The following is a 17050-nucleotide window of genomic DNA, read 5'->3' as shown; positions in this document are numbered from 1 at the left end:
CTTAATGTTAATGATTTATCCACAAGTTTTTTTTTTTTTTTGGGGTCGGTCAATTTATCCACACAAGTCTTATGGTATCATTATTGCAAGGTCTGTTCTTCTTTCTGCACTAGAACGTGCACTGGTAATAAATAAGCATAGTAATCTAATGTTGGTGCGTGTGATTTTACCACGTTAAAAACGAAGACATGATTTTAATATTGGCTGTCTGAATATAATAGAAAAATAATGAGATCAATGATTCATTCTTCTTATTATTTTTGTTACTTAAATTATTTTTTTTTATTAATAATAGGTGTAAATTTATTTATTATATTTTTTTAATAAAAGTATATAACAAGTATATAATATATAAAATATAATAACTCAACAAATAAAAATACAGGAGTATCTTCATCATCGATGAGTGGCCATGCCACTATAACGTTGAAAAATCCAAAGGGAATACTAATTCCAAATTTTCAACCTTCATTGTTTATGAAGAAAGAACTCACTCAGCAAGGGAAGTGAAAAAAAAAACCCTTCAAAAAAATGATAGTTCACAAACAGAATGAAGCTTTGGAATGGCATTTATATATAAAAAATAATCTAGGTAATATTTTTTTAATTTTTAAATCATCATTTGATTTTAAAATTTTTTATTTATCTAATATTAAATTAATTTTTAAATTAATAAAAATAAAATTCAAAATTTAGTCATAAAATTTTTGATATTAGGTTAAAAAATTATTTATTTTAACAATTTAAACAATCAGGTAATTAAGACAAATGAATAATTATGTTATTTTTTTTGTTTCTATGGTAATTTTTTGCCGAACACATTAAGAATTAATATTTGTCATGAATTGAAACTTCATTCAAAAGTTGCTGCATATACAATAAAATTCAATTTTTAATATTTATTTAATCGAATGAATTGACCAACATGTATGAATTTATGATATTTTTAATTTGACATGTGTAGTCTTTGATATAATATATAAACTCTTACCATTTTAATTTTTTTTTATTATTATTAAACAGCTAAGATTTATCGAACCTCTCATAAAAATTATAATAATTCTCTAATTGTGCTCCATATATATACGGGAAGAAAATTCAATGCATAAATCCATTAATTTAAAAAAAGTGAATAATTAAACAATATAATTTTTTAGATTTTAAATATGTAACTTTGAAGGTTTAATTATATTTATTTATTTTTGTTATTTCCTAACAGAACTAAAAGCACAACAGGCAATATATATGAGAGATGATTTATCATCTTAATATATTTTTAAAACACACACATCCTCTTGATTGTATAATAATCTCCATCACCTATAAAAACCTGTTTTTCTAATATATAGCAACTAGTACCCTTAACCTATCATCTCTACTAATAATAGCCTATGGATCAATTAATTATTGTATAATAATTAATAAACTTGATAGAAACATCTTCCAAATAAAATAGACATGTTTATATTGCTTTTTTATTTTTATTTTTTTGTTATTTCCCTGTGGTACAGGTCTAAATATAAGCTCCTGATATTATCAATAGGATAAGGTGTTAGGAGATAAAATATTGAATTGTTTATTACCTAGTTAGTATTAAGTAATTGAGTAGTACAATTTAGTACACAAACATGTTTGTTGAAGAATTAGTGAACATATAATAGAAAATATACAATTGCCGGTTGTTGGCTTTTTTTTTTTAAATGCGAAGAATCTAATATATAAGAAAGAAAAGTTTAGAGGACCAACAATTTTATTGTATTTTGGCCAGCATGTAATTAACAGAGAAAGGTGAGTTATTGGATAAAATTTTACACCAATTTTACACCATCAAATAATCATTAATGACTAATTGATAATTATTAATCACAAATATTGATGACACCCTAACATTGCTCATATAAAAGAAAGCAGAAGAGGCAATGAAGTTGAAAAGAGACGAAGAAATTAAGCTAAACTCAAAAGGTAAGAGATATTTTATACTTATAAATTATTTTTAAAAGTTTTTTTTTTGAGATTTGTTATACAAATTTTTATGTCCAAAAATAATCGATGAGACGTGAACATTTATAATGAACGATAGATCTAATAATATTAAGTTAAAGATATAATTATTTATGCTGTTTTTTTTATGTCAACGTAAATTTAAAAAAATTTATGATATAGTATTAAAATTCTGTGTTTAAAAAATATAAAATTTAATTTTTGATAAATTCTAAAAGAGAAAAAATATGATAAAACAAATAAAAATAAAATAAATTATACAAAAAATTAAAAAAATTTTGTTTAAAATTTTTTTCATCAGTTTAAGTTTTTTTAAAAAATAAATTTTTTTTACTAAAGATAAGAGATTCGAGCCCGCAACCTCTAAATTGAATATGGAAAGACTATGCTATTTAAGCTATTATTTATTGGCTTTAAAAAATAGATTTTTATATTATATTAAAATTAAAATTAAATAAATTTAATTTAACTTTAATTAAAAGTTAATTAAAAAATAAAAATATATCCTTCAAAAAATGTAAGATTTTTATGATAATGTAGATTAGAATGAGGTCCCAGAAAACAGGACGTTGAGGGGTGGTTGCAAGGGTGCACGTGATTTTGCTTCTTAAAAGCATGGAATTCTCTCAATCTCAATCTATGCTTTTTCCCCTACATTATATGACTAACATGCCACGTGTCATGTCGTGTGCGCCAGGAAATTTTGCATGTGATCAAAGCTTAGGGCATTGTTGGCCATACCTCACGCACTTCTGTCTCTAATCTCTATTAAGGATCAACTTCAACAATTATTTATATATACATAGAAATAGAATAATACAAGTCTAAGCTCTTCAGATTTAGAATAATGATAAATACGATTCTTTTTCTTTTAATAAATTTCATAAAACTCGAATCCATATTAATGTTATAGATAGAGTTTGATTATGTTTAAAAATATTATTTATACATTAAAATTAATTATTAAAATTAGTCACTAATATATTTGTGTATAAATATATATAGTTTAATTTATTTTTAATGTATATTTATATTTTAATATATATTTTATACTGATAACTGATTTTAATGATAATTTTAGTGTATATATAGTATAACTGATTAATTACTTGTATTGGGTACATATTATTATACGTAAATATATGGAAATTGATGTAGTAGAAAATGGTATTATCATATAAGAGTAAGGTTAGATAACTATATATATTTTTTTTAAATTAATATTAACAACTTTTTTTTATAGTTTTTTATTATATAAATAAATTTTTTTATAACTAACTCTAATTAAATTGATTTAATAATTTATAAGTACAACAAAAATTATCCATACAAACAAACGTGTGAGATCACACAGAGGTTTTATCTTATTCTTTTGCTACTATTGTTCCTCTATCTTCCTTTTCTTCATATTATTCTCTTCTCCATAGTTTTTTCATCTCAACTTATTCTTTTTCTTTTTATGTTTTGTATTACTTTAAAATAATTTATGTATATTCTTATACTTCTCTTTAAAAATAAAAAACTTTATTAAACAAATCAGCTTTTAAGTTAGATTGTATAAAAATATAACAAAACAAGCATAGAAGAAAAAAAATAAAAATTTTAGTTAAAAAATACATAGATTATTTTGAAGTATGCAAATTTTTTTCTTCTTTTTTTCTTTTTCAATACGTTTTTTTTCTATTTTTATATTTTATTATTGATACAAAATTATTTATGTATCTTCATATACTTTTTTAAAAAAATAGAAGATTTTATTTAAATAAAATAAATTTTAAGTTGAACTATACAAAAATATGTCAAAAAATATTATAGAAGAAAAACAAAAATTTTATTTAAAAAACACAAAAATTATTTTAAAATGTGCGTATATTTTCTCTTCTTCTTCTTCTTTTTTTTTTTCTCTCAACACGTTTTTCTTTTTCATCAGTTTTGTTATTATTGCAAAATTGGTGTGTTTCTCTTAAAATTAGAGAGGCGGATTTCATTCAAATTAATTAATTTTTAATTATACAAAAACATAACAAATAAATATAAAACAACAAAAATATTAAAATTTTAGTTAAAAAATACAGAAATTCTTTTAAAAATGTATATGTTTTTCATTTGAATGATATAGAATAATAATACAAAAATTTGAGTCAAATTAAAAGATACAAATCAAAATGTTAATAGAATAACACAAATTATTTAAACTGTACAAATTTTATAAGAATATTTTAAACGAAACATTTTAAATTTTATAGGAACCTAATAAATTAAAAATGATATTTACATATATAAATGGAAATAAAAATTACAAATTTAATTAACAAGAATAATAAAAATCGAAAAACTTATTTTAAATTTCAATGTTTGCAAGTTTCTATATAAGAATCCAAACATAATATAAATCAGTAAATTGCGTGTGACACCTTTTATTAATGCAAGAAACTCTTAAGTGTCTCCAGAGTAGGGGTTTATTTGGACGTCATCTGTCATTATCTTGATAAGAAAAAAGATATTTTTTAATGAAAAATATATTTTTTATTTTCTAGTGTGTTTGGCAAATTTTTAATAATAAAAGTAAAAATATTAGAAAAATAAAAGAAATATCTTTTTTAAAAAACTATAATTTATATCTTTTTTTAAAAGATTTTTTAAAAAAAAAATATTTTTCATATAATAAATAAATAAATAAAATACTTTTATATCGTTATACTCAAATATAATTGATAAATAATTTTTTTTTTGAATAAAATACCTAAATATACAATTACTTTTACTTTTTCATAAAATCTTTTAAAAAAAAATAATTCCAAAAAAAAGAACCTCACTCAAACAAGCCTAAGCCATCAATCAGTGTTGTCTTGATCAATTAATTGTCTTTCTTAACGACATTATAAGTCTATTATTATTATCTTTAATTTAATTTTTAATACATTAATAAAATAAAAAATAATCTAAAATTGGCAAAATAAATAGTGATACACAACAAAATTTCCTTTAATGCTGATATGCCTCCGCAACTCAAGTAATCTGCATTTTTTCCCTCATAAAAAGTAACATATTCATACATGAAATATGATAGCTACTAATAAACTTTCCTGATTTGATTGTTTGAATCAACCCATACATCATGTTCTACCGACCAAACTTAGCTACCTATAAAAAAAAAACTACAATATATATGGTATAAATTTAGAAGTTTAAATTTATAGATTAACTTCATTTAGTCGAGTGGTAAGTTCATTTGTTTAAGTGTTGAGAGTTTGAATTTTATTTTGTGCATGCAATAATATTCATTAGTCAGCGATAGATTTCAGATCTACAACAAATTAGTCATTGACATGTTAGATTAAAAAATATTATGAAAAATCAAACAAAAATAAAACTAAAATTAATAAATTTAATTATATATTAGTAATAATTTGGTTTTTTAAATGCATTAATTGCAGGCATGATTTTGAAAAAGAAAAAAAAAGAAAAGAAAAGAAAAAAAAACTCCGTGACTCTTGTGGGCAAGTGTGTTTTGGAGTAGGATCAGATTCACATGGAATTCTGTGATTTGCGGAGAAAATTTAGATGCAGCCCTGAATTGGAGAGAATCTGTTATTTTATGATCACATGCTGCTGCTTAGAGAAACATGCACATGAAGGCCCACTCTGTTATCTTAAAAGCAAACACACTCTTCCTAATGCACTTAAGATTAAACCCCAAATTCGGAACACAAGGCAAGAGCATAAAACCTAGCTCTGCTTTCTCTCTCTCTCCTAACCAACATTAATCAAGTTTTCTAAATGTATTTGAGCCAATTTTTTCTTTTGAACTTTTGGTTTTCTATAGTATCTGTCACAAGTCTAGCAGACGAAAAATTAATTCGTTACAGTACTAAATTATATTTAAAAATTGATTGTTGATAAATAAATTGGTGCATGCATAAAATAAAATTTAAACTCTTAACATTTAATTAAACTAACTAATATACTAACCAATAGATCAACTGAACATAAGACACTGAATTAAGTAGCAAGATATCAAATCCAATCATATTTTGCCAAACTAGGTAGGAGTTGGGTACAATAAATCTCTCCCTAATCTTTTGTGGATTCACTATAAATAATTGGGAAAACAATCTACCTTAGGTGATGTCATTTTTTTTCTCCTAATCTTTATACTTTTTAGATTTTCACTGATTTGATGGTAGAGTTTTTTTTACGGTTATTATCTCTATCCGGCCATGAATTATTTTTTGAATTTGCTTAAGTTTTTAATATATATATATATATATATGGTGAATTCTATCTAACTCCCTCTAAAATATATATATGGTGAATTCTATCAAATCCCCTCTAAAATAACATGTAAGTTACTCTTCATTATGTGTCACACTTTAATTGGTTATTATCTTAACTATAGTCAGGTTATTTTGTAATTTATTATTTTAGATGGGTAATTGTTTAATTTCTTAAAATATTAAAATTTTATTCCGTAAGCAGCGCTGACTTAGTTGATCTACTGCCTCTCACGCAATCTCTTTTTACAGTGCATCATTCCTTAACGAGTCGTTGAATTCCCATGGCTTGTAACTTTCCCGTTCTTCCCAGTATAGTCAGCGCCGACTTCATTGCTATCTCCTATCCTCTCACTCAATCCTTTTTTTTTTTGCCAGTGGATCGACTTCATTGCTATCTCCTATCCTCTCATTCAATCTTTTTTTGCCGTGGATCACTCCTTACCAACATAATTAATGGTTAGTTCGGTTATTAAATTTTTTTCATTAAAAATAATATATGGAATATATATTCATATGTAAAATATAATATAATAAAATAAATCTATTCAGAGTACTTAAAAGTATAATTAAAATTAGGAATATACAAATATAATAATAAAATTTGTACTCTAAACAAGTAAATATATCTTTTATCATACATAAATTATTTAAAAAATATAAATTGTTAAAATTAATAACACAAATTTAAAATGATAAAATTCAATTTTCTTACAAGTATTTTTTATAGTATTTTTATTCTTTTAATTTTTAATTTATTAATATTTTATTATTTAATTAATGATTAAACAAATTATTTTCATGAGAAATCATTTTTTGTATAATCTTAAAGAAGAGACCAATATAACAGTTTAAAAATTAATGTAAAAATAATATTTTAAATAAAAAATAGTTAATATTAAAATTTTTAAATACAAAAATAAATTGTATAGATATTCAAGATATAAATATGAAATATATGTTTAAAATAAATAAAGAAGACAAAAATAATTATTTATTTCTCATGAGTACTTCCATTTTATCTGTTTTATTTATTTTATGCATATATTTATATTTATCTTTTAAATGTTTATATAAATTATTTTTGTATTTAAAAATTTTAATATTAAATATTTTTATTTAAAATTTTATTTTTATGTTATTTTTTAAACTATTATATTGGTCTCTTCTCTAAGATAATACAAAAAAATAATTTTTTATAAAAATAATTTGTTTAATCATTAATTAAATAATAAAGTACTAATAAATTATAAATTAAAAAAATAAAAATATTATAAAAAATACAATAAGAAAATTGGATTTTATTATTGTAAATTTGTATTATTAATTTTAATAATATATTTATTTTTTAAATAATTTATATATGATAAAAAATATGTTTACTTGGTTAGAATATAAATTTTATTATTATATTTATATGTTCATGATTTTAAATATACTCTTAAGTATTTTGAATAGATTTATTTTATTATATTATATTTTACATATGAATATATATTCCATCATGTAATTAAATAAAGATATATTTTTTTAATGAAAAAAATTTAATAACTGGACTAATCATTAATGATGTTGATGTTGGTAAGGAGTGATTCATGGATCATGGCCAAAAAAAGGGGATTGAGTGAGAGGACAAGAGATAGAAATGAAGTCGGCTGTGGCTATACTGGGAAGAACGGGGAAGTTACGAGTCATGGAAATTCAATGATCCGTTAAAGAATGATGCATTGTACAAAGAGATTGCGTGAGAACGTGCTTCAATTAACGGGGTAGAATTGTAATATTTTAAAAAATTATACAATTACTCATTGATGAGCGGATAATTTGTATGCTTTTTGGCATTGTTTTTAGTATGTTTTTAGTATGATTTAGTTAGTTTTTAGTATATTTTTATTAGTTTTTAATTAAAATTCACTTTTCTGGACTTTACTATGAGTTTGTGTGTTTTTCTGTGATTTCAGGTATTTTCTGACTGAAATTGAGGGTTCTGAGCAAAAATCTGATCCTGAGACTGAAAAGGACTGCAGATGCTGTTGGATTCTGACCTCCCTGCACTCGAAGTGGATTTTCTGGAGCTACAGAAGCCCAATTGGCGCGCTCTCAATGGCATTGGAAAGTAGACATCCTGGGCTTTCCAGCAATATATAATAGTCCATACTTTGCCCAAGATTTGATGGCCCAAACCGGCGCTCAAAGTCACCTACAGAAATTCCAGCGTTAAACGCCGGAACTGGCATAAAATTTGGAGTTAAACGCCCAAACTGGCATGAAAGCTGGCGTTTAACTCCAGAAAACGTCTCTACACATAAAAGCTTCAATGCTCAGCCCAAGCACACACCAAGTGGGCCCGGAAGTGGATTTTTCTGTCATTTACTCATTTCTGTAAACCTTAGGACACTAGTTTACTACATATAGGATCTTTGGACATTGTATCTGTACCTTATGACCCCATAACATTTTGTAAACATTTCTTTCCACAGTATGAGCCTCTAAACCCCATGGTTGGGGGTGAGGAGCTCTGCTGTGTCTTGATGGATTAATGCAATTACTACTGTTTCTTATTCAATCATGCTTGCTTCGATTCTAAGATAACACTTGTTCTTAATCCGGATGAATATGATGATCCGTGACAATCATCATCATTCTCAACTATGAACACGTGCCTGACAACCACCTCTGTTCTATCTTAGATTGAGTAGTTATCTCTTGGGTTCTTTAATCGGAATCTTCGTGGTATAGGCAGGACCTGATGGCAGCATTCAAGAGAATCCGGAAGGTCTAAACCTTGTCTGTGGTATTCTGAGTAGGATTCAATGATTGAATGACTGTGACGTGCTTCAAACCTGTAACCTACTGGGCGTTAGTGACAGACGCAAAAGAGGGATTCTATTCCGGTAGGGGAGGGAACCAAACCGGTGATTGGCAGTACTGTGACAGAGTGCGTGCATTAGCTTTCACTGCGAGGATGGGAGGTAGCCATTGACAACGGTGAAACCCTACATGAGCTTGCCATGGAAGGAGGCTTGCGTGTTTGATGAAGAAGACAGTAGGAAAGCAGAGATTCAGAAGATGGAGCATCTCCAAACCTCAACCTATTCTCCATTACTGCAAAACAAGTAACCATTTCATGTTCTTTTACTTTTTACAATCAATCCTGATAATTTCTGATATCCTGACTAAGATATACAAGATAACCATAGCTTGCTTCAAGCCGACAATCTCCGTGGGATCGACACTTGCTCACGCAAGGTATTACTTGGACGACCCAGTGCACTTGCTGGTTAGTTGTGCGGAGTTGCAAAAGTGTTATTGCAATTTCGTGCACCACTCATCTAAAATAATAAATTATAAAATAACTCAACTATAGTTAAGATAATGACCAATTAAAGTGTGACACATCACAAAAAAATTTTACATGTTATTTCAGAGGAGGTTGGATAGAATTTACCTCTCTCTCTATATATATATATATATATATTCTTATAACTTATTAAAGATCGAACTCTAAACTCTTTAAATATAAATATTTTGATATTATGTCATGATCATTCTTCTCCTAAAAACTTAATATGATCAAAAGAGACACTAAGCAAAAATTAAACGAAGAGATATAAAAGAGTCGAATACATAATTCTAAAATCAAATGAAATACAAGATATATATTTTATCATAAAATTACGAACTTAATTACATTTCAGGCAACTGTTTAATATGTAGTATTATAATTAGTTTAGAATATAAATATATTAAAAATAATTCAAAATTTTTTGCAATTTTTTATCAATAAACATCTAATCTAAATTGAGAAAATTTTTGTCACTACTCCTTATAAAACATAATTTTTTTTCCAAAAATTAGATTGACATATGTTTATATGTGTAAAAATAAATGAATGAAACTGACGTATATTTCTTTTACTCTTGGCTTACATATATATAGCATGAGATTGTTATTAATTTTAAAATTGAATTTTTTAAATTTTATTAATCATATCACAATTCCATTTGAAATCGAAAAAATTAAGATCTTATCTAAATTTAAAAATATAATAACTAATTATTCTCAATTCTCATTTAATTTTTTCAATTATCATATTGTTATAATATTTTTTTTGCTAACAAAAAATAATAATTAAATAATTCTTTAACAAAGATTAAAATACTCGTTAGTGTGTAACACCGTAGATTCAATACTAAGCGAGTAATAAATTAGTCGTACTAAATTTACTAATCAAGGTTGACGTAAAGACCAAATAGTATGAAGAAATATATTTTTATTAAGAACTTGAGAAGAACAAAGTATAATTCATTCCATCTTTTCAACTCTTAGTTAGCCTTTAGAATATGGTTTAATTGTCAAACTCTAACTTGTAATCATTATTATAATAAACTGTGAATAATCTAAAAAATTCATTTCTTCATTCATTCAATCTTTTTGGTCAAAATTTTATTTATCTCAATCATTATAATCATAGAGTTCAAACGTTTTATCAAAAATTGATAAATTTTTTATTGATTAATTATTAATTTTATAAATATTTAAATTATACTTAATATCTATTTGACTAGATCATAGGACAATATAAAATAATAACAACAAATTATTTGATATATAATAAATGAAATTATAATCATACCAATTTTTCTACTTTTTATACGTTAAACATATATATAATCAAAATAACCTAGGTGATTTTTTTTAAATTCAATAATTATGCTGGTATTATTTTATATATATATATATATATATATATATATATATAAGTATCAAACTTAAAATAAGAGGAGTAGGATAGCAAGAGTCTTATAACATATATTAAAATTAGGCCAAAGCAATTTAGCCATGAGTAAAATATATATGATAAGACATACGCTCTTTTTAATTTTGTAATTAAATTTTTGATAGTATAAAAAATATTAAAGTTAATAGAATATTTTTTATAAATTAAAAATATTTATAATTAAAAATTTAATTAAATTTTTTATTATATATTTTAAAAAAATATTTTTTTAATTTTAATATTTTTAATATAAAAATAATTTAATTATAAAATTAAAACTAAAATAATAGAAAGACCAATTAAAAAAATATATAAAAATCTAATTGTAAACCTTTTAAATATTCCAGACCATCAAAATATTTCTAGCAACCAACAATTTTTTTCTCTAACCCTAATTTACATCTTTTCCAACATTAAATATAACTCAGGTGTATCATGCATCCATAGATTATAATTCCACCAACTTAACATTTCCATCCACAATTCTCATTATTTTTATTTGAGAAAAATAAATTCTTTATAATTTTAACTTTATAGAGTGGCAAAAAGGGCAAAGTACCTCAATAAATTTTAAAATATCTAGTCTATAAAGTCTCTCCTTAATATTCAATCTTTAGATATAAAGAGGCCATGCAATTATCTCTGATCTAGGAGCTAGGGACAGTCTTTTTCATAATTTTGACACTTCTTCGAAAATGGAATTCACCATCTCCAAATTCTCCTTTCCTTGTACCTGTAAGGAAGATTGCTTAGGATCAAAGATCCAAAAGAAGCATTGCAAGGTCAATAATGTTCATTAATTCATCAACTTGTACATTTTCCTAATTTAGTAAGAATCTATTCCCCTTTAATAAGGATCACTTCACTCACTTCCATTATTCCACACCATTCCCTATCTATATAAATATAATACAAGAATTTTGTTGACTCCACAAATCACCATGGAAAAGTCTATTTAATTAGAGATGAACCAATCCAAGTGAGTCTTACATTCCTTAGTAGGAAGGTCTTGATTCTATTTCTATATATGAATATCTCTTTACCGCAACTTGAAACACTCCTAGAAAATTGATTATTATAAACGGATTTATAAACAGATAGATTTTTAGTTATCGACAAATTTTGTCCATTAATAAAAGTCTCATCGAAAATTATTTATCAATATACAAATATTTTTTATTTAAAAAAATCGCCACTAAATATCTGCCATTATCTGTCGATTTTCTTGTAGTGTACCCAAAAATTTTCATGTTCCTTAACTATTTGGATGCGTTTTCTCATTTTATATAAAGAAATATTCTATTCAAAATTGCACTTTTTTTAGTGAGAATTGTTTTTATAGTTTTATTATTTTATGAATGACCCTTTTAGACATTTTGATTTTTGAATATGGTCATATAGTAGATCGGGAGACATGCACTTAAAAACTGATTTATTGAATATCAAGTTGTTGGGCTTAGATAAGACACTCATTTTCCATTCCGCTAATCTCTCATTAACTTTTTCTATTATTGGTTTCCAAGTAGCTACACATAAGTGACGAAATTTTCTAATAGAAAGTGTGTTGGGATGTGGAACTAAGGAAAGATATAATGAAAGAAATGGATTTGGATTCTACGTTTCACATTGATTAAGAAAAACTCTTATTCAATGATCTGTAAGTACTTTCTTACTTTATCATATATTTATTGTAAAGAATCTTAACTCAAAGAAAGTGTAGTGCATATGTTCTCCAAATTTAGAAGATTTATCAAAAAATAAAATAAAAAGAATGAAGAAAAGAAAGCAAATGTGAAAAAGAATTATAAACTTGATTCAAAACCTTGATCTCGTTATTTTTATACGTTTGTATGATGATATGTTTTGAAGATAGATGAAGGGAAGAAAAAGTTGTTTGAGCATATTATTTAAAATTAACTGTGAAGATATTTTTATGTGAAAAAAATAATTAAAAACTGTTAAATATATTTTATATTTAATCAAATTATTTAACATAATAGGTGTCTTGTTATATTTTAACTGTTATTTTTATAGATTTTTTTTTATAAATAGTTATTTTATTTAGATAATTTAATTTTGGTATATTCAATATAAAATAATTTATTTTACATATACATCTAATTATATAATAAAATATCAGTAAATAAATTATATTTTACTTCCACCGTATAAATGGTCATATTAAAGAACTAATGTAATTGTTTAAAATTCTAAAACGATTTTATTGCATCAAAATTACTTTCTTTATTTGAAATAAAAGTTTCTTTTATTTACTAAAAACTAACTAATTAACCTATAAAGTTTCCAAAAATAGTCGGTTTTGAACTCTTACCAAAGAATAAGAGAAACTTCTTAATTTTTTATTCCGATTCACTTCTTAATTCTTCAAAACAAGCTTCATATTATTTTTTTTTATTTATACCTAATAAGCTTATCCATGGTAATATTACGTCACATTACTTGGTATATAGATATAATATTATATAACTTGTAACTGACATTATCAACAATGGCGGTGATGTGGCAGTGTAGCGTTAATGTCATGAAAATATGGCACAATGGGTGAGGCGGTGGTCACAATGTTGGTTGCGGTGGTGGCGCGGCAAAGATGTCATGATGATGGCATTGCAAATGCTAGCAATTGTGACTGTGGTTGTGGTTGTGGTTGCGACTGTGATTGTGGCCGTTGACAATGGGTGTCATGGTGTTTGTGGGAGACGAGGATGGATAGGAGTGGTGTTGAAGCCACATTTATGGTTTATTTGGTATTAATTAGTATAGTGACGAAGAATAATCAAGACTAATGTTTTTGTTACAGAAATTAATTTTTAGTTAATTAATTAATTTTATGTAAAATTGATAGTTAAAAATTTATTTTATAATTTTTAGTTATTAATTTCATATCAAATTAACTGTATTTGAGTTTTTATTGTCCGTGTGTTATATTAATAAAAAAATATTTTTTATATAAAAAGTTAAAATTGATGTTATATCTATAAAAAATAAATTAGATTGATAAAATAATCTAAATCTTCAAATATTATACAAAATCCCTAAACTATCTTAACCTAATCTAAATTTTCAATTTATTACTTTATCCTGTTAGAAAAAAAAAATCCCACTTTAATGGGAAAAAAAAATCGTCGGCATTACTCTTTTTTCTTTAGCTTGTCTTTTCCTCCAAGAGTGATTACCAATCAATGAATATGAAGCTCCAGGTCTAACATTATTTCACCTCCACAAGCACCATATATTCCTCATTTTCTTCACCGCCACTTCAACTTCCAAGGCTTTGTCGACTCCGGTAGGAGAAAATGATTTATGTTTGGTTGGTGATGGATGAGGTATGAGGAAGGAAAAGGAGACAAGTGAAAGAGAAAGAGATGCTGAGGATCTTTTTCCCTCTAAGCTCTAACAGTGTAAAACAAGAAATTGCAAGTGGGTTAGAATTGGAAATTTAGATTAGGTTAGGGCATGTTGAGAATTTTGAATAATTTTTTAAAAATGAGATAGTTTTGTTGATTGGAACTTATTTTTTATGATTATAATGTTAGTTTCAAATTTTTCGTAGATAAATTTATTAGTGTCTAAATCTTTCTTATAATAAAAAATGGTATTTATTCTGTATAAAAATATATAAATTTTTTTTAAATAAAAAAATATATATATTTGTAATTTTTGTTATAAAAATTTTATAATGAACTAAATTTAAAACTTAATTATTTTTAATATTAAAAATAACAAAATCAATGAGTAATACTAATTTTACTTATTTTTAAAATATAATAATTACTCATTAATAATAATATATAGTTTGTGATTAAATTAAAGTTTTGTTAATTCTGTTTTTTTTTTAATTTCTTCTAGAATAATATTAGTGGTTGAATTTATAGATATTTTTACTTTATTCATGAATAAAATTCTTAAACTCTTTTAAACAAGTACAATTTAATAGGAGATAAATTTTGTCTTTAGATTACCTTTGTTATTATCATAACAAAAAAAATTATTATAGAAAAATATTTTTATTAAGATCTACCTAACTAAAACTATTTTATACTTTAATATCATATTTATTCTTAGAATTAATCAAATAAATATGATTAATATTGTTATTTATTAAACCTTACTAACATATTTAGAGTTAACAATTATTTATGGTTTAAAATTTAAAATTTAAGATAATCTAAATAATTTTAAAAAAATAATTGATGTTGACTGAAAAAAATTAATTATTTAATATTATTCTTGAAAATAATATGACAACTATGATCAAAATAGTTCAACTTTAGAGATAATTTTTTTAAAATTATTTTTTATTATAAATTATAAATTTTAAATTTTAAATCTTAAATATTAAATTTTAAATTTTAACTATAAATCTTTTAAAAAATATTTATAATAAAAAATTAACTAATAGTAATTAACTAAATTTTTTTTATATTTATTATTCTAAATTATCACTAATTTTTTAAAAATTAATTACTCAAAAGCGCGCATAAAGAAAACAGCAAACAAACAAACGAAAAATCTCAAAAAATTATCACTAATTTGTTAAAATGGTTTATATCTAGTTATATATTTTAAAAATAAACATATAATTACTAGTTTTTTATATAACTTTTAATTATTTATAAATTAAAGTAAATGGTTATATTTATTCTTTTATACTACTCTAATAAGAAAATGTAAACATTCTCTCTCTCTCTCTCTCTCTCTCTCTCTCTCTCTCTCTCTCTCTCTCTCTCTCTCTCTCTCCACCCTCTTGATGTGTTCCTTCCCTCTCTATATATATTCCACTTATCATTTTCTCTTCTATTCTTTCATACTTACATAGCTATCTTACTTCTTCTTTCAAAACTGTGGAAACTAATATAAGCTAAGCTGAGCTATTAGAACTTCAATTAAGCAAAGTAGTGAAGTACATAGCTAAGTAGAGCTTTCATTTATATACACACCAAAATCAAACATGTCTAGCGGAAGCAGATCATCAAGGCAGCGATCTCACTCTACAAGGATCTCCGACGATCAAATCATCCAGCTTGTTTCCAAGTTGCGCCAACTTGTTCCAGAGATTCGCAACAGGCGCTCCGACAAGGTACATTCTATTAAAAATATAACTATTCATATATATTTTTTATTAATTTAAATTGTCAAAATAAATAATTTCAAAATTAATAATATTCTTATTATTAAGCTAAACATAGATATATACATTAATGGTGAAGATGCCTGAAAGTTGAAACCAAAAGAATAAAAAAATGAAAGCAATAAAAGATTAAAATATTGTAAAATAGTGGCATGATGTATAGTTCGTGCAGCACATGTATTATAATAAGGGATAGTCAGATACTGACCCGTATATTATGGACTAAGCTCCAAACAATTCCAAATTCTATGCACATCGATCTCTTCCATACACTTCAATTCAAACCCTTTGCATTGACCGCTATAATAAATTCAATTCTAAACATAGAAAACCATGTTACGTATAATAAATATAGTGACTGATATGATTGAGTAATTATATATTCAATTATTTCTTTTTTATATATGGAACACTACTTCAGGTATCGGCTTCTAAGGTGCTGCAAGAGACTTGCAATTACATAAAAAACTTACACAGAGAGGTTGATGATTTAAGCGAGCGTTTGGGTCAGTTGTTATCCACAATTGATGCTGATAGTGCTGAAGCTGCCATCATTAGGAGCCTACTTAGCAACTAATTAATTAATAATAATAATTTTCTGCTTATTCAAGGAGATATATATGTATAATGCAAGAGTGAGTGGTGTACTTGAAATTATTTGGTAGAGAGTGAAGTATGTACCTTCCATATGGCAGGTAGGGCACTTTGTTAAATAGGGTTCTTGAATGAACATTAAGTACTTTGTACTAAAGAAAGCTATATCATCATCATGCCTCTTTTATTGGTAGCGGTTGTTCAATTTTATTTAAGGTTTCTAGCTTATAGTTCTGATTTGTACTTCCATGA

At 24.7% G+C, this 17050-nt stretch overlaps 1 protein-coding gene across 1 annotated transcript; it reads left to right on the top strand.

The window, feature by feature from the left end:
* Positions 1 to 15896: 15896 nt before the first annotated feature.
* Positions 15897 to 17050, top strand: LOC130976994 (transcription factor PRE6-like). Its single transcript, XM_057901982.1, has 2 exons — positions 15897 to 16153; positions 16626 to 17050. The coding sequence occupies exons 1-2, from the start codon at positions 16025 to 16027 to the stop codon at positions 16779 to 16781; spliced, it is 285 nt and encodes a 94-aa protein (XP_057757965.1). The 5' UTR covers positions 15897 to 16024; the 3' UTR covers positions 16782 to 17050.

The sequence above is a fragment of the Arachis stenosperma genome, chromosome 4 (genome assembly GCF_014773155.1).
Source record: "Arachis stenosperma cultivar V10309 chromosome 4, arast.V10309.gnm1.PFL2, whole genome shotgun sequence".
NCBI lineage: Eukaryota > Viridiplantae > Streptophyta > Magnoliopsida > Fabales > Fabaceae > Arachis > Arachis stenosperma.
Note: the sequence above shows the minus strand (reverse complement) of the source record. Positions and strands in the feature narration are given on the sequence as shown.